General features: G+C 49.8%; 7 protein-coding genes across 7 annotated transcripts; 1 reads left to right on the forward strand and 6 right to left on the reverse strand.

Annotated features, from left to right (window-relative positions):
* Positions 1-234: 234 nt before the first annotated feature.
* N7503_011739 (cleavage and polyadenylation specificity factor subunit 5) lies at positions 235-1,262 on the reverse strand (the record flags this gene model as incomplete). The annotated part of the gene is made up of 4 exons (XM_057071285.1): positions 235-533; positions 599-846; positions 900-1,151; positions 1,222-1,262. The coding sequence occupies 4 exons, from the start codon at positions 1,260-1,262 to the stop codon at positions 235-237; spliced, it is 840 nt and encodes a 279-aa protein (XP_056917896.1).
* A 309-nt stretch (positions 1,263-1,571) lies between these two features.
* N7503_011740 (uncharacterized protein) lies at positions 1,572-5,007 on the reverse strand (the record flags this gene model as incomplete). The annotated part of the gene is made up of 2 exons (XM_057071286.1): positions 1,572-4,679; positions 4,777-5,007. The coding sequence occupies 2 exons, from the start codon at positions 5,005-5,007 to the stop codon at positions 1,572-1,574; spliced, it is 3,339 nt and encodes a 1,112-aa protein (XP_056917897.1).
* A 790-nt stretch (positions 5,008-5,797) lies between these two features.
* Positions 5,798-6,271, reverse strand: N7503_011741 (putative BYS1 domain protein; the record flags this gene model as incomplete). The annotated part of the gene is made up of 1 exon (XM_057071287.1): positions 5,798-6,271. One exon carries the CDS (start codon positions 6,269-6,271, stop codon positions 5,798-5,800), a length of 474 nt encoding a protein of 157 aa, XP_056917898.1.
* Positions 6,272-7,675: 1,404 nt separating this feature from the next.
* Positions 7,676-10,791, reverse strand: hdaA (histone deacetylase hdaA; the record flags this gene model as incomplete). The annotated part of the gene is made up of 15 exons (XM_057071288.1): positions 7,676-7,876; positions 7,935-8,041; positions 8,090-8,169; positions 8,222-8,307; positions 8,377-8,472; positions 8,530-8,593; positions 8,642-8,689; positions 8,747-8,858; positions 8,913-9,129; positions 9,186-9,313; positions 9,364-9,476; positions 9,543-9,681; positions 9,737-9,750; positions 9,808-10,096; positions 10,152-10,791. 15 exons carry the CDS (start codon positions 10,789-10,791, stop codon positions 7,676-7,678), a joined length of 2,334 nt encoding a protein of 777 aa, XP_056917899.1.
* A 1,569-nt stretch (positions 10,792-12,360) lies between these two features.
* On the reverse strand, positions 12,361-13,585 carry gpdA (glyceraldehyde 3-phosphate dehydrogenase GpdA; the record flags this gene model as incomplete). The annotated part of the gene is made up of 4 exons (XM_057071289.1): positions 12,361-13,248; positions 13,332-13,395; positions 13,454-13,503; positions 13,574-13,585. The coding sequence occupies 4 exons, from the start codon at positions 13,583-13,585 to the stop codon at positions 12,361-12,363; spliced, it is 1,014 nt and encodes a 337-aa protein (XP_056917900.1).
* Positions 13,586-15,296: 1,711 nt separating this feature from the next.
* On the reverse strand, positions 15,297-16,007 carry N7503_011744 (PHO88 family protein; the record flags this gene model as incomplete). The annotated part of the gene is made up of 3 exons (XM_057071290.1): positions 15,297-15,682; positions 15,777-15,937; positions 15,991-16,007. The coding sequence occupies 3 exons, from the start codon at positions 16,005-16,007 to the stop codon at positions 15,297-15,299; spliced, it is 564 nt and encodes a 187-aa protein (XP_056917901.1).
* A 752-nt stretch (positions 16,008-16,759) lies between these two features.
* On the forward strand, positions 16,760-17,492 carry htz1 (histone H2AZ; the record flags this gene model as incomplete). Its single annotated transcript, XM_057071291.1, has 3 exons — positions 16,760-16,858; positions 17,110-17,179; positions 17,245-17,492. The coding sequence occupies 3 exons, from the start codon at positions 16,760-16,762 to the stop codon at positions 17,490-17,492; spliced, it is 417 nt and encodes a 138-aa protein (XP_056917902.1).
* Positions 17,493-18,181: the final 689 nt, after the last annotated feature.

Genomic DNA, 18,181 nt, shown 5'->3' on the forward strand with positions numbered 1-18,181 from the left:
ACATCCAGTGAGATATGAACGTGAAGAAACAAGCGTGATCACAAATCTGTCAGTACATAGTATTCAAGGGCTGGTCATGGTTGGAACATTAGATTGAACTTTCTAAGCCTTGGCCCTACGCGGCCCCCCGCCCCAATTTCCGTATACCCGTCCATCGTCGCGACGATCACAAAAGTATGAGGGATTTGATTGGGAAGGGCGTAACTAGGCCACATTATCATTTCATCCACAAAGTTATTGCGCGGGATCAAATGCGGCCATGTTCGGCTTCTCCTCCCCAATATCCGTCATACCCGTATCCTGGCCGTCATCACCCCCAGCGAGTACCTTGGTACGAGGAATTTGGTGCTCCGGGAGGGGCGTACCCGGAGTCACAGCGACGACATTATCATTTTCATCCACGAACTCAAAGTTGTAGCGCGAGAGCAAATGCGGGATAGCCGAGAGCTGGGGGCCATATCGTGCGGTGTTGTCGTACAACTCGAACAGAGGCACCGCCAGCAGCTTCATGTTCTTGGGGACAGACAGGACCTCTGGAAATTTTGAGAAAACAATGGTCAGTGGAAGAATGGAAATGAACGACTTGGGTATGACTGACTCTTCTTGGGGAGCTGAATAAAATACAACTTCTTGCACTCTTTCGGCCGTGTAACATGGCCCGGTAGGAACGGGTACATGAATGTCTCAAAGTTTGGTCGCCACCATTGGGCAAGGGTGTCGCCAATTTCCCAGTCTTCGTTTACTCCTTCGCCGGAGAACTGCGATCCCACTGGAGCTAGGCGCTCGTTCAACCGCTTCTTGAACCCATTGATCTCCTCGTCCTCATGGGGCAGATAATCACCTGGCCTGGGAGAAGTTAGCGGACGGCGGCTTTGGTTCTTATTCTGGAGTAATCTTACAGCTTAAAGAAAGCATTGGCGATCTGCAGCATCAACACATGAGGGTGATTGTGTTCATGGCAGACGAGAATGCCCTCGCAGGTCCGTCGCATTCCATGTAGGTCATAATGTTCTTCCAGACGCTTCAGGCGAGCCAGCACCGATGGGTCCTCCTCAGGCTGTGTCTCCTTGGTTCCGAACGTATAGTTTGACAGGGGGTAGAGGCGAATGGTTTCGGGCTGCTGAGCGGAGAAATCTTTGGGGAGGATCGGACTGTAAGATGGAGATCAATGTTAGCGGTCAAGGGCTTCCTGAAGCTTTTAAGTTGGATTTATTGACTTACGGGCGGCTGCTTTGAATAGCCGTAGCTGTAGTGCTCGCCATGATGGAGGAGTGGTGTATCGGAGATGTGAAAGGGCGCGCGAAGCTCTACGTTGTTGCGCCGATCTGTTATCGCTATCGGGGTTTGCCTTATTGCCTGGGGTACCTGACCGCCTACTTGTGAACTACTCCGTCTATACGTATTGGCAACAGCATATGGATTGATGGGATATTGATGAATTCTATGACATGAGTGAATCCTAAGTTCATTTAGTGGCGCTATCAAAAAATGCTCTTCAAAGTTCATGCCCTTCCACGACTCCACAATCCTCTTCCCATATGACTTTATGCGCCCCAAACACCAACTCCTACTCACAGCTTGGCATCAAAATCCTCAAATACGGTAAGGTCTGTGACAGGCACAGGTCCAGTGCTGACAGGCAAACTGGCCTTGAAGACGGGGACATCGCTGATCACAGTGGCTTCCTGCTTAGGAGACGAGGTGCCGTTGGTCTTGCCGTTGACCTCGGGCTCTAAGCCCAACTGCTTCAATTCAATACCAATGTCGCGCTCCAGCTTTGTAATCACAGGGCTCATTTGCTCTTTAGACAGGCTAAGCTCGGTGACCAAGAAAGTCTTAACGATGTAGACGATCTGTGTGTAGTCAACCAGGGTCATGTCGAGCTCGTCGAACGCGGTGGCCAAGCGGACGCTGTCGACAGAGAAGCCAGCTTCGGTCAGCTGCTTGTTGACCATCTCAATGACACGAACACGCTTGTCGCTAATGCTGCTGGCATTTGGATCAGCAGTTACACTCTGCGCATTCAAGTGGATGGCCAACTTGGACCGAGTTGTCGATTCAGGGTCGATGTACTGGCGGTAGAAGGCAAGCAGATCAGACTTGGTCAGATTCCGCACATTGGCGGCATCGGTCTCATGCTGGAGGAAATCAAAGTACTCGGAGCCAACGTGAGACCAGTAGCGGCCAGTCTCGGAGCCCAAGTTCTTGAGCTTCTCCAGACGCTTGTTGATGACACTGCGCTTGTGGCCTTCGAACTCCTCATCCGGCATGTTCTCAAGCGTCGGGCCAAAGTCGCGCAGGAACGACTCGATGCGAGTCTCCAGGTACTGGGCAGTGCGCTCACTCTGGATGATCACACGGTAACCCATGGTGGTAGCGTTGTAGCGGGAACCACTCCATACCACGTAGCCGAGCTGCTCCTTACTACGCAGTTGGTCGAAAGCAGGCTCATCTGTAAGCTGGGAGAAAAGCTGCAGCTTCGATCGCAAAACGTCATCAGAGAAAAGACCAATGTACAGGTAGTACTCGATGCAGTGGTTCACATTCGCCGGATCCTTCAGCTCGCGAGGGTAGACAAGGTTGCTGCCCGGTGCCATAACCATGTTGCGGCGCAAGTACCACTGCGATCGAGGCAGGGCGCGGCCCTTGAGAATCTTTTCAACTGAATCGGTCATGCGCAGCGCATCCTCTTTGTACAGGTTGCCATGTGCGAGGGCTTCAATATGTGTTTGCGCCAAGAGCTGGGGGAAGAAGTTGATAACGTCCTCTGCTTGGACGTGCTCCAATTCTTCAATGTATTGCTCATTGAGCCAACTGCGCTCGGACAGCAGGTACCGAGTGTAATCACCAACCTGGTAGTAAGGCTGTTGGTACTCAGCGTTGCGGAACGCCCGAGTCAGGCGCTCCTTGATAATTTTAAAGCGTTCTTCGTTGACAACGAGATCGCGCATAGTCGTGAGAACCTTATCCAATAAAACTGACATCTTGTCATTGTAGCCACCCACAGAGATATCCAAACCAAGGATGTTTGCTGCAAGGTGATAGTCCAATCCGGCAAGCTCAGCATCGTACGAGTACTCATCTAAAGAGTCCTGCACCAACTCGCAATAGAGCTTTGTTTTGATCAGGTTAGCGGGGGTCGCCCACACAAGCGGATTGCGCAGAGTGACATATACTGTCGCCTTAGGAACCCAGAAACGGTCATCCTTTTTGAACCAAAGACGCACACGATCATCGTGGCGGATCAGCTTAGGTGTCTTGGTTGGCTCTGCAACTTCCTTCTTCTCCACTGACAAACGAGTCGGCACAAACTCGTTCTTGTGAGGCATGTGCACGGTGGATGTGCGAGTCGCCTCAGTGGAATCCAGAGCCTTCTGAATGCCAGCCAAGAAGTCCGCAGGGATCTTCTCCACCTTGTACTCAGTACCGTACCACTTCTCCTTCTGGTCCCAATCACCGGGGTACTCTTGAGAGACAATGATTAGTCGGAAGTTATCGGCACGTAGGTATGACATGGCCTTCTTGATCAATGCCGAGTCGAATCGACGCAGAAGCGATCCGCTGAGAAGCCACTCACGTGGCAGTTGCTTCTGCATGACGCTGCTCAAACGACTCGTGAAGCGACTAGCGGGAGTCTTCTGCTTGAATCGGAAGTCCACCTCTGCCAGGTTCTTCATTTCATCGAAAATCCACTGCTCTGGCTCACGCTCCTTGATCATGGCGATGTACTCAAAAATAACCTTGGCAACCTCCTGGTGCAGCTTCAGACCCTCTGGAGTCAAACGAACGGAAATTGTGAAGAAAGCAGATCCCGGGCAAATGGGCATGGCACCTGCAGAAAGGCCATTGGCCCAGCCCTTAGCTTTGAGGTAGGAAAGGACACTGCCTGGTCCTTCATGACCAATCAGGTGGCTAATGTACCGACTGGGCTGAGTGTCGTTCATGTTCTCCTCATCCAAGAACGGGAAGTACATGTCCATGGAACGCGAATCCATGACAGGCTTAGCAAAGACCTGAGTACACATGTCAGCCTCGGAAAAGGGCTGCACATCGTCCCAACGGTTCTGGGTCAAGCTTTTGTTTTCAACATCAGAAAAGAGCTCGGAAACCCATTGTTCCAAAGTGTCCAGGCTTTCTCGACCCAAAACTACCAGCTTAGCCCGATTTGCCGAATAGTGCTTCTCGTAGAACCGAATGAACTCGCTCCGGACTTCCAAACCGCGCTTCTGCGGGTCCTCCTTAAGAGTCTGCAAGTTTCCGGTAGAGAAATGGTGGTAGGGGTGCTTCGGGTTTGATAGAGATTTGTTCAGCTGCATCAACCGCCACAAATCACTCTGCAGATTCTTCTTGTTCTCGGAGTCCACCGCCCGCAGCTCGCGATCTAATGTTGACTCGAGGAAGAGAGGAGCAACAAAGAACTGGGCGAATCGATCCAAGGCCCCATAGAAGGGAGACTTGCCATTCACATCCCCGTTGGAAGTGGATGCACTCTCACTTGCTGTGCCGTTTGTCCCATTGGTCGAGTCAGTAGGGGTGTTCTGTCCGGTCGATTTCGCCTCACTTGACTCGCCGGTGGCTGCGATCTCGAAAAAGTAGTTTGTTTCAGTCGCGGCGGTGTATGCGTTGGATGAACCGGAGTGGGCGGCAAGGTATTGGTTGTATTCATTCTCCTTGGGGTACTAGATCCACAGACAAAGCACATCGGTCAGCACTACCCCCGCACGAGCAGGCTTGATAAGTGCCGCGGTAGAAAGTGAGGTAAGTCAATCCACATACCTTCTTTGTACCCATAAATAAGAGATGCTCTACAGCATGGGCCATTCCTGGCATGTCATCTTCATCGGAGAAGTTGCCAACATTGACGTTGACAGCGGCGCTCGCCTTGTCTGTATCAGGGTCGTGCACGAGGAACGCCTCCAGCTGATTTGGCAGGCGAATGACGCGATAGGTGCGATCATCTAACTCTGGCTTCTCCAGACATTCTGTAATGCGCTCAATCTGAGACATGGTTGGAGGATGGGGGACGGTAAGGTAAGAGGAAAAGGAAAAGGAGCGGGTCCAGCGATAGAGGGAAAATGAAAGCGGACTAGGGTGCGCCACGGGATTGATGGACGCCGGGGTTCGAAAATATGGTTGGGCAGTTGGATTGCAACTCAGACCTCTGTATCTTAACCACGATACTGCAGTAGGGAAGGACCTTGGGGGCATCAAGGGTTAAACGCCCAGGAAGTGATCAATTTCTTGAATCAATTTCACAGCATTCAATGCACTTGATTGTATTGATGACAGCACAAATATGATTAAAAGTATTCAAAGAAATAGGGTGACGAGAGCAGAGTCTCTGATTGCAAAGACAACCGGAGGGGAACTTGGTCCCGCAATTCCATAATTATGGGTCCTTGGGCGGTGTGGTTGTTGATGCGCACAGAGATACTGCCTCGGCGGCTATCAAGGCGGTGAATACGATAAACCAGCCAATGAGTGGCGTCATCTCGCCAAATCCTGCTCACAAGTCCAATGGCTGTGCCCTATAGAAGATGGCAATATGCCCGACCAGAGATCATGTGGGGCTCAAAACAAAGTAAATAAAAGCGAAAGGAGCGAATTGCATGCATACGTGGTCATAAAACATTAATTACACTAAAGTATTGCCTAGATAACCAATCCCCACGTTCCGTGGCTTGAGGCTCTACCTTCCCCCGCAAAATATACTGCTAGTCCTGGCACTGCCCCAGCCACCAACACCAACACTTCCAATAACAGCCAGCAGTCCAGGATTGCCTATTGACAATTTGATCTAGCACTTGGTTGAGCACAGAGTTAAGGTAATGCTCGACGTGGACGTGCAGTCATGAGTCTGGCTACCACTGGGCGAAACACCATTCGGCCAGCAGATATCAGGGCAAGTAGCAACTGAAGGGTCAACCGCCATACCCTTGCCAGAGAATGGGTCTCCGAAGACATCCGACAGATCATACCAGATCTGGCTACCATCCAAGGTGTAGGCAAAGTTGGTCTGGGGACTGCCGTCATACAGGCCGTTCGCGGTTTTGGTGATCTTGATCGCGATACCGCCAGAAACAGGGTCGTGGCGCAAGACCTCGGTGTATTTCTTGCCCGCGGCGATGGTCTGCTTAGGACCAACAGCGCTTCCGACGGACCACAGGTAGACGGGGTAGGGGCAGTTGTTCTTGACGACGGCGTTGCCGACAGCGCTGGCGAGAGGAGCCAGGAGGGCCACGGAGGCGACAATTGCAGTAGAGAAATGCATATTTCAGTTCTTCAAGAATCGATTGGAGAATGAAGGATAGAAAGTGGTATTGAAACCTTGATGATAATGCTGTAACTATTCATCCTTTAGTCTGGGAATCGAGGCCGCTTTTATAGTTTTCTTCCAGCACACCAGCATGGTACAAAAAACCTGATCGCCCTCTTTCCAATGAGTTTCTAGTCATTCGTTGGGGATTAGCGTCGTTCTACAAAATGAGACTCACATCAAGTTCAGATCGAGCAATCCGGTCCTTAGTTCTGAGACACTGTGCTGGACCAAGGAGAATACAGGATGATCATTTTCTACCAAATCCAGCCATACAGGGCCAGCACAGTGGTGGTTAGGTATAGCGCAGTTCCCCGCATCGGAAGTTGTCAAGATGACGCGGGGAAAAATTGTGTCCATGGTGAACATAAGCGACCAGTAGCGCGAGGTCATAGATACATTGTGTCTCAGAGTGCCCCGACCCGAATCTCGTATAGAATCCTCGCTTAGACCAGAAACCTTCGGAATTGCAGCGCTCGTCAATGGCAATGATTCTTGATGCCAAGGGTGGATCCGAGCCGAGCTCGTTTGGACCCTGAATACCTTGGCACGCCCAACTCTGGGGTAAGGTCTAAGACAGTTACATCCCAGGGACGACGTGCAGATCGGAGCCTAGGGCTGATATAATCGAACACTATTCACCGCTAGAACTTTAGGTCAGGTTATGGTTGGTTGTGTCTCACTTGCCGTATACTAAGCAAGCTAATGGGGCATAGACCCTACACACGGTCACTTGATCGAAGGGCTTGTTGGTATCTTGTGATATGAGGGCGCACTGTGTTTGTAATTGAGTTCTTTTCCAGGAGCGAAGCAGTGTGTACCCATAAGGGAAGATTGAACCACAAGATACTTTTGATAGAACATCTTAGGTATTGGGCACAAAAATGATCAGGAAGTTTAAAGCTAGCTTGAGCCTAATAAGTCTATACTAGTGCATCTTATCCACCATGGCTCATGTCATGCGACGCAACGCCACGCTATTTTTACGCTGCGGGGAAGTTTCCACACGAACTACGGTCTGATCAGGAGTAGATTGGATGAGAAGATCGATTCATTAGAATCAGATGAATAAGATGCTAAAAGATGAGCAAGAACTCAGGATGTCAGTCAGGCCCTTCTGATCTAATTATCCAGGCCGCCCTTGAGCAGGACGCCCCGCGATCAGAACAATCCTACCACCTCAACTGACTGTGACTAACAAGGCTAAAAAATAATCTGCCCCAGTCCTCTGCCGTCATTAGGGGGAGTGGTGCTTCTGTCGAAGCGGAATAAAGATGTCGAATGTTGCTTGTAATAGATGAAAACCGGGTAACTGTGTATGAAGAACGCCACACCCGCTGAAGTCTGAACGGACATGACCTAACCCTTCATTTCAGAGTCTTCGTTCTCCGATTCAGACTGAACCTTGATATGATCACGGATCCAGTCAAAGGTCTCCTCTTTGTGCTCGGCGAGCATGTCAGAGATGGTGACCTGGGGAGACTTGCGGAGATTTCCATAACGCTTGGATGGTTTGTGCTCCCAGACTCCGTGTTGGTGAGAAACGAAGACCAGCGAGTTCTGGATAATGTGTAAGCTTTGGAAACTGAATTCTCCCGGGCGAGTTTAATTTGCTTACCTCACGGTACCACTTCGACATCCAGGTCTGTGTAGCCGACGCAACCGCACGGACGGGATGATCCGAGACGAATGAGATTACACCATTAACGTTTTGGTAGAGGTTGTCTGCTGTCATGAGTAACATAGTCCATACATTAGCTAGATTCAACATACCTCGGTTGATGAGAAGGGAGGTAACGCCATAGAAAGCGGTACCGACACCCATAAAGAAAACGTCCGTAGCATTACTTGGGCTGTTATGTGCATTAGCATTCAATACTACATGTCTCAGAGAAATACTCATACTCGATATAGTTGTCCCACAGGTAAGCCGCCAGCTCCTCGGTTGCGTGGGGTCTGTTCACATCCTCATCCTCGAATTTGCCTGTAGTCTACGTTCGGTTAGAATATTGCGTTAGACATCGCAACGGCAGCACGAAAGAAAAAAACATGTGACCTACCTTATCTCGGCTGATATGCATGGGAACGTTAACATCGATCACCGCCCAGCCTTTCTCCACGGCCAATGCGACATATTCCTTTTGGACATCGGTATGCTTTTCAGTGTTAGCGGACTTTTTTTTACACTGACCCTGCAAGCACAGGAAACTTACAATCCAACAATTATGAGCCTCAAGCTTGTTGGTCAGAGGGTGGGTAGCTCCCATAATTTCGGGCCTGTATGAATTAGGCGTGCAATATCTCAGGTACCCATGACGTACTTACGGGTCGTGGAAAATAACTAGAAGGGGAACCCCTTGGTTGTAGTTCGGGCTAGTTCGAATGTTTGTTAGAAGAATCATCGATATGACTTGGCGACAATCCGCTTACCTTGCCAAAACCTGATGGTTAAATGACTTCGAAATGGCCGTCCGGTAGATCCAGAGTTCTGTCAGTTTGCAACTCTCATAAAGCTGCTTCGCCTGGAGCTCTCGAATGGAGTCTTGTAGAGTTGTAAGCCTTATGGAATTGCGAACATTGAAAAATTCGGTCTTACCATGTAGTCGATCGGTCAAAACAAGCCCATCGTGCTTGGCGATTGGTCTGGGGGTCATAGAACGCCAGTAATGGGATTGAATTCGCATGACCTCGGTAACGGTTTTGATCGCTCCTTCGCTAGGTGTGCTCTTTATCAGGCGTTCCGGAGGATCACCCATGAGGGTCTTGGTGACTGAGAGTGCCGACTTGGCAATGGACTCAAGGTTGTATCCGCCCTAGTTCGTCCCCAAAGGTCAGCAGGCCTATCTTTAATCAGGAGATGATGACAGACCTCCAGGCACACTGCGATTTTGCCTCTAGCAAGGCTCATGAGCATGTGCGTCATTTGAGCATAGCAAGCGGGGGTCACAAAACAACCACCCAGTATATCTCCCGCGGCAGCGTCGAATCCGGCGGCAACTATAACTGGTTAGAAGCATTTTCCAAACATCGGACAAAAGGCATCCTACCGATGACTAAATCCGGGTTGAATTCTCGTGCGATGGGCATCACAACTTGTTGGAAAGCATGCATGTAATCGCCGTCACCCATACCCTGCGACTCCCAGGGAATATTAATGTTCCTATAAGTATAGTAAGTGAATTGGATTCCAAAGGATAAAAGCGTGGCAAAACACTGGCGAGCTTACTTCCCAACCCCAGGTCCTTCACCACACATTTCCATATCACCGTAGTGGCCGCCAGGATAGAATGCACCACCCTGATGAACATGGATGGAAATGTAGAGGATGTTGGGATCATCATAAAACGCTTTTTGAATCCCGTTGCCTTGAGATTTGTTAGCGATTGTTTTTTTCCCAGTGATTCAGCTACTTCAACAGACCATGATGCACATCCCTGAAACACAGTTGGGTCAGTAATATTACTTAAAAGCAGAGATTACAATATGCTTACCAGTCAAGGATCATGATCTTCCGGCAACTTTCTCCTAACGTGTTTTGACAGACGCGCGCCGCGACTGAGACGTTATTGAATAAGCAGAAACCCATAGCTTTGTCGTGCTCTGCATGGTGACCAGGCGGACGAATAACTGCGATCGCGTTTTTAACATCATGCCTAGCGACCGCCAAACATGTCTCAATTGCACCACCCGCCGATAGGCGCGCGGCCTCAAAGGTTAACTGATTGAAATAAATCGAGTCTCGTTGTTGCTCCAAGAGCACGAGATCCTCATCGGACATATCTAGATCAGGTTTAGTCACCCGAACTCGAGATCTCAAATTTATCTCAAGACATACCCTTGGTGCCCTGTACAAACTCATAGTGATCCCCTGTGTGAACTGTGGATATCTGTTCCTGGGTCGCACGACGAGGCATGATTCGCTTCAAGGTCTGATGGACGAGTGGTCGAGCCGAGATTTCATCATCAACCAAGCCAGCTTGGCAAAGCGCTTTGTAGATGTAGTAAATGCGCCGTGGATCCTCTGGGTGAATATCAGACGTTGGGCGAATCTCACAATGATAACGCATCTCAGAATCGTAACAAAGGCCGCTTGGCATGGACGCCACTGGAAGACCAGCAGCAGCAGAACTGACACTGGCCGCCATCTCGTCGTCGGACCAATCAGACTTGGACTCAACCAAGCTGTCGGTCCGGAAAACTGAGTTCTCTGCCGAGTTGCTCTCGGAGGGGCTGGGCTTAATGAACTGATCTGGGGGAGTGATGCCCGTAGAAGCCGGGTGGTCTCGCAAAGAAGCGGGATCAGGCACAGAAGATGGAGACTTGGAGGGTGCTTGGGGAATCACTGAAGGGGCAATAACTGGGTCCTCTCTTCTGTGGGGGTTAAGGGAAACGGTTGTTTGTGTAAGGGAAGCATGTGGCGGTAATGCGGAGACATTTCGCGGGTCCGACATGACGGTATCTTCATCGCCGTCCATCGTGCACGAGATGGCGGTACAAAATGGTCAAACGACTCAAGAATACAATAGAACAAACGGCTCTATCCAACAGCTATTTGGTGCGTCTAGTCTTTCATGACAATGAAGACGATCAATGCCTCTTATTCAATGCAACCACTTGCGCGAAGATGATTGACCGTTTCACAAAACAGTAAAATGGCATAAATAATGCAAATATATGCCCCAAAGATGATCTGAATCCCTGGCAGAATTTCAATCTCTAAATGCTTTGATGCGGTTAGTAGCAAGACGTATAGAGCGTCGGCCTTTGTATTCCCGTGCAAGACAGAGATGGCCAGGGTGCAGTTGATGTTCTAAGCCGAAGTTAGCATGATCGCCGATTCATTGACAGATTTTAACTTAGGAACTTTGTAAATTTACTATTTAAACGTTGTTTCTCTCGAGACGCGACTGTAACGCAGGGTGGATGGAAGATCAGTGGATGCGCATGTTGGATCCCTTTTAGGCCATTCGCACATACTGCCGGACCTTATATGTTCTACCGCTTCTACACACCGCTTACTAGAATAAGGTTAGTGCGTCTCTGAACGGCCGGGCCGCCGGGTTTAGTCGCTGACTGATCGACTCCACTTGCAGCCAATTCCCTACTCTATGGCAACCTTTATTGCTTTGCATATGCATAGTAAGATCATTTCCCATGTTTCCACTCCTAGGTATTGATTACCCAGGTGATTGAACCTTGGATGATCATTCATTACCTTAGTTTAACTGCTGAAAAGAGTTAGTTGCTACATAAATATACAGTATCTTGTCCGAGATCGTAAACATTTAATGTTTCAACAGGTAAGTGGCATCTGGCAGTAAGTAGGAAATCATGTGCCTCAACCTTGGAACTGCCCCAACAACAGGTGTAAAGCCTAGGTAGCAGCCAGAGCTGTAGAGCGCAATTCATCGAGGAAACGTGCCCGCTGTTCCGCAGTCCACGGACCCCGCCGGGTCTTATCAGCCAGGATTGGCATACTATAATCAGTTATCCAGATATCTAGGCTTCAGGACTACCAATTGACCTAGGTAAACAAGAAGCATAATTGCGCCACCAAGGTTTTATAAACTTGGACAGTAATTCCAAGGTTGCAAGGACATCATGCATTCGAGCAGCACTAAGGTACCCAGGTGGATCATGCCATGTCCCAAGGTCCAAATGGACCCATGCAATGGTTTATGTACCAACTAGTCTTTTCTGTCTCCACACTTGGGCATGCCTACATATCCGCAACCTTGGAGAATGAGATTAGGTACACGACACACAGGAGGAACCATGAGATTATGTACCTGCCCGGGTGTGTGCATTTCTACGGATGAGAAGTTATAGGGACATCAAGTCAAGTACTCTTGGAACTGCTCAAAGATATTCATGAACATAAAAAGAATTGTATTTGTTTCATTAAAATGACGTTATCTGATGGTTTTTTCCTTACTCAGAATAGCAGCCCATTCAACTCAAGCCACATCGCAGATGCAGGCCATGGTTATGACAGACATGCCACCTCAGAGAAGACTCCTGATCCTAGGTCGTTCAGTAAAAATTTACTGGGAGTCAACCTTGGCGATGTAGGAGATGAGGTCAACAACACGGTGAGAGTAACCCCACTCGTTGTCGTACCAGGAGACGAGCTTGATGAAGTTGGAGTTCAGAGCAATACCGGCCTTGGCATCGAAGATGGAGGAGTGGTCATCACCGTTGAGGTCAGTGGAGACAATGTCATCCTCGGTGTATCCGAGGATGCCCTTGAGCTCGTTCTCGGAAGCGGCCTTGATAACGGCCTTGATCTCCTCGTAGGTGGCAGCCTTCTCAATGCGGCAGGTAAGGTCGACAACGGAGACGTTGGCGGTGGGGACACGCATGGACATACCGGTCAGCTTGCCGTTAAGGGCAGGGATGACCTTGCCGACAGCCTTGGCGGCACCGGTGGAGGAGGGGATGATGTTCTGGGCCGCAGTACGGCCACCACGCCAGTCCTTAGCGGAGGGACCGTCAACGGTCTTCTGGGTGGCGGTGTAGGAGTGGATGGTGGTCATGAGACCCTCAACGAGACCGAACTTGTCGTTGATAACCTTGGCGAGGGGAGCCAGGCAGTTGGTGGTGCAAGAGGCGTTGGAGAGGACGTTGATATCCTTGCTGTACTCAGAGTTGTTGACACCCATGACGAACATAGGGGCGTCACCGGAGGGAGCGGAGATGACGACCTTCTTGGCACCACCCTTCAAGTGAAGAGAGGCCTTCTCGGTGGTGGTGAAGACACCGGTGGACTCAACAACGTAGTCGGCACCGGACTTGCCCCAGGGGATGGAGGCGGGGTCACGCTCAGCGTAGAAGCGGATCTTCTTGCCGTTGACGATCAGGCCCTCGGTGCCATCGATCTCGATGGTACCCTTGAACTGACCGTGGGTGCTGTCGTAACGCAGCATGTAGGCCTAGGTAGTCCATTATTAGCAAAGAAATGTGGGGCAGAGATAGAGGGAGCTATCTTGAGACAGCTCCGTGGAGATGTACATACAGCGTAGTGGACCTCAATGAAGGGGTCGTTGACGGCGACAACGTCGACAGTGCCAGCGTTGATGCTGTGGAACCAGTTAGCTAGAAGTTCTGTACAGAGCGGGGTTCACAGGGGTTACTTACGCATTGCGCAGGACAATGCGGCCAATACGACCGAAACCGTTGATACCGACCTAGAAGGAATTATGAGTTGATGAACGAAAAGGATGTAGTGGAGGTCATTGGCGATAACGGATCGCGTACCTTGGGGACCATGTTTGCGGTAGATGTGATACTGGAGCTCTGTTAGCTTGGAGTGGGATGGTGGGGTGGGGTGATTCAAGGGATGGGAGATGGAGGGGTAAAGATAAAGCTCGAAGGATAGAGCTCTAAGGGAGGCTAATTGAAAACGAACCTTTTTAAAAAGATGGAAGATTGGGGAATTGGATGGGGAAGAGAAAGAAGAAAGAAAGAAAAAAAGATGGGAGATGGGATCAAGAAGTAGTAAGGCACTGACGCAACAAGCGGCTCACCCCTCCTTCTACACCGAGCAACAAGACGGGGCTAACCAAGTCACCCCAGATCCATCGGAGGCAAGATGACTGATTTCCCGACTGTTACCGTTGGTCCAGTTCCCCAGCAACCCTTTCCGGTTTCATACACCGGGCAAAGCAGGAAGAGCTACGGTATTTCCAGGCTGCTTGCCCCTCGGTAGCTCCCGTGCATCCAATAAGCTTCGTTCTATCCTCGTCGGCCGGGTCCCCATTACCTGCCTCGGAGCGATCTCGAGAATGTTTTCCCAGACTATGTCGGGTATTAGGAGTCTATCACGATAATTCTACGTTTTGCCGTGGGCGCAAACCCGGGGCCCGAAAGGCTATGACGAAGGGGTACATGTGGGATGAGGGGCAGTTAGGGAAAAGTGGATGATGCCACGACTGAGGGGCAACTATGGCCAAGACCACACCACCTGGTTCTGTTTATACTCAGTAGGATCTATCATAAAATGGATATGAATAGCTCTGGAAACCAGTCAAATCAATTAGCTTGAAAATATTTATTTATCATAGTATCTTATTCGTGAACCATGCCGCATGCGGTTACCTGCCGGCTGTTTCCAGCGTCTCGGTGGACCGATTCAGTAGTCACATATATAAAGAAGTGGCCCGCGCCCTGAAAAGATTCACCGGCGAATCTACCATGTCCAATAGCAACGACCACGGGATCATGCAGAATTTTTATCCAAAACTATATGATATGTAAGTTTATGCAGTTTCGGTGTGCTGGAGCTGTCTCAACAAAAACCATGTGGTGGCGGTGATGGATTATAAATGTGAACCCTCCCCACGCCACTGGTGGTGCGACATATGCACGTCTTTATTACTACATTACTATGTCCCTCATTACTAAGGAACCTAAGACTCATACTCAATGGTGGCAAGGGCTATGACATGATCCTGCGACTTCTCTGATAATCAATGGCTATGACCTGCGGTTGGGGCGCAACCGCGTGGAACACTATGGAATCCGATGGACTGGCCACCTCTAAATCACATCACAATTGACCACGTTGCCACGCAGATACCAGAAGCTAATACAACCCAAAACCGAGAAGGAATTGCAATAAGACAATATTGAATATACAAACGAGATATGCTAGGGATTTCGAAATTCACGATACGCTCTTCCCTACTACTATTCCCTTTACAGCGCCGAATCTACTTCGGGATAAAACTAGCGGCTCAGCGCATACTTCAGAGTCAATTCTCTAGGACCAGTTTCACGAAATATACGGATGAAGTCCATTCAAATTACTGTATTAGAGTATAGTAATTTCTCATGTCATCAAGTTCAATCCCTCTTAAATGCCATGGGAATCGGAGAATATAATACAATAAGAATAAAGTGAAGCAACATGGTCCTCAAGTCTAAAGCAAATGCATTCCATGAGCGCGACTCAATCCTCCACATTAAATCGTATCTCCAATTACTCCTCCTTGACACCACCGCGGTAGTTCTTCTCCGCATTCTCAATGGAGGCCTTGTCGCTCTTGGGCTGACCCTGGGACATGAAGCCACCACCGCTCTTGAAGGGGCGGGCCAAGTCACCGGTGGCGGGCTTGCCGAAAACGTGGATCTTGACCAGGTTGCTCTCAAAGGCGCCCTTGAGGGGAATGATGGACTGGATGAGGAGAGGGTTGGTGTACTTCATGTAGAAGTGCATGACGGCCATCATGCCGACACCCATCAACTGAGTGCGGAACAGCTGGCGCACCTGACCCTTGTCGTAGTCCATGTTGGTGGTGGTGACGGGCTTGCCCTCCTCGCCGGTGCCCATGGCAGCGGGCTCAACGTACTTGAGCGTGGTCATATCTAATGAAGATGAAGCAATCTTTGTTAGTCACTGATCTCCACAGTTGCACAGATAAGGATTTAGGGGCCACGCGACACCCGAACATTGACGTACCCTTCTTCGAACTGATCTTGGCCTGAGTGTACAGGTTGATGGCCAGGATGATCACGTTGGACAGAATGTACAGACCGCGCACAGCCATGAGCACATCTGGGTTCTCAAAGGGAACCTTCTTGGCCAGCTGCATCATCACCAAGATGATGGCCAGGTTGGTACTGCGGCAATCATCAGCATGCATATTTTATCATCATCATTTCATCATACGCACATTTGAGCGGAAACCATTTTGGCGGGTAGGAAGACGTGAAACCAGGGGGAAGCCGAAGAGGAGATGGGGGAGAGATAACAACAAAACTCGAACCTCTTCCGCAACGTTCGGCGAAAGTGGAAACCACGTATATTAAATGGAACGGATCATCTGTTCGTCCGGATCACGGGACCCCGCCCACTCCGCGTCCATCTCGAAATGCACACTCCCAGCTGGACCTGCATCAGGGCGATGTCAATACGCACCTCAATGCGCCTGAGCTGACCATCATCACTATAGGCATCTGCTTTGTGAACATACAGACCCCGACTTTTCCATCTGGGGAAAAAGGCCAAGAAAGAACCAAGATGAGCTGATACAGTGTGGAGGCCCGCAAGCGGGCTGTCTACTAAATGCCTATCCAACCATGATAGTATGTGGCTTTCAAACTGAGCCCATATTCAAGATACGACTTATCTTCGACCTCTCATTATGATTCACAGAGAACTACACATTATCTGCGGGGCTCATGATGTGTTGGTTGCTCCTGATGTACGCCAAACAACAGTGATGGAACGATTTGGACTGGCATCCTAATCCGGACTAGCGCCGGCCCGCGGTCGCAGTCTTTAGCGACCGGTCCCGGCTGCGACATTTCTGACTTCTCCATCCATCAACAACGCGCGTGCCTTCCATTTTTTGAATCGCCTTCCCATCCAACTTCGTCCCAGATCGCCTGCGACTTGCTATCTACGCGCTCTACACATCTTTGCGACCCATATTATCCAAAATGCCTGGTGGAAAGGGAAAGTCGATTGGTGGAAAGGGTGGTTCCAAGGACTCTGCGGGGAAGGCCCAGAAGTCTCACAGCGCAAAGGCTGGTCTGCAGGTTAGTTAGTGGTCTATCTGCTTGGATGCCTATGCAGGTCACCGTATGGAGAACATGCGACCAAGGGGGCTTTTAGCCGATGGAGCTCGATGCTCAGACGCGTCGATTGGGTTCCCCCTCACTGGCTTTGGGCTTCAGTCGTTAGGAGAGGGGCTGCTTGGCCTTTTCCCTCGCGGTCGCATGTTTTTCTTATTGGTTATTGCGAGGCAGTCGTGTTAGACTGTCAGACAAGCTAACATTGTTCTTCTTAGTTCCCCTGCGGTCGTGTTAAGCGTTTCTTGAAGAACAACACCCAAAACAAGATGCGTGTCGGTGCCAAGGGTATGTTCATTCTCCTATTGTTGTCAACAATCATCCATTGCAGTACTGACTTGCCTCTCCTCCAGCCGCCGTCTACGTTACCGCTGTCCTGGAGTACCTGACTGCTGAAGTTCTGGAACTTGCTGGCAACGCCGCCAAGGATCTCAAGGTCAAGCGTATCACCCCTCGTCACCTGCAACTCGCCATCCGTGGTGACGAAGAGCTGGACACCCTCATCCGCGCCACCATCGCCTTCGGTGGTGTCTTGCCCCGCATCAACCGCGCTCTGCTCCTGAAGGTGGAGCAGAAGAAGAAGGGCAAGCCAGAGCTGTAAAGAATAAAAGTCCTGTATGGAAGGCCACGCCTCCCCTGACCGGGCAAAACTCGCTCCCCTCCTGAGGTCTTTTTAATGTTTCTTCGTTCACGGCGTGTGACTTTGTGTTGTCTATTCCCCGGTCTATTTTTTTTTATTTCTATCTTTTTGTTTTGATCCATGATCTCGAGTTCACTGGGCGCTGTAATGGGAAAATGGGGGATATCCTGGTAGTGTGGGAAATTATTATTTGATTCTATTCTTCAAGTCTGTACAGTAGTGTTGACGATACTCTTTGATCCTGATTACCAATCCTCTACAAAAAAACAAAAACCGGACATTCTTGAGTCCCACAATGCGCCGACCACTGGTATTTGGGTCGGTTCTTGTATCACCTACAACAGTTGGAATTGGAATTTACATCAAATTTATCAGTGTGAGTTAAGTAAGACATCATGGTTTATTCTGAAACTTGAGTATAGCATGTGCTCACGATCGAGGGGTACCCCCACGTAGATGTTGTCTCTAGTCTAATCGCGACCTGCATGGGGCGATCGACAGGGACATGCCGGGAGCGACATTAACCGTGGAAAATGATCATAATAAACAAAGGTCCGCGCCTTGGCACTCCAACTTCTAGTATCTACATCATGCCATCGTCACATCATTTTCCCCGGTGGTTGTCGTAAAATATGGATCTCCATGAACTC

The sequence above is a fragment of the Penicillium pulvis genome (genome assembly GCF_028828015.1).
Source record: "Penicillium pulvis strain IBT 33274 chromosome Unknown scaffold_8_segment0_segment0, whole genome shotgun sequence".
NCBI lineage: Eukaryota > Fungi > Ascomycota > Eurotiomycetes > Eurotiales > Aspergillaceae > Penicillium > Penicillium pulvis.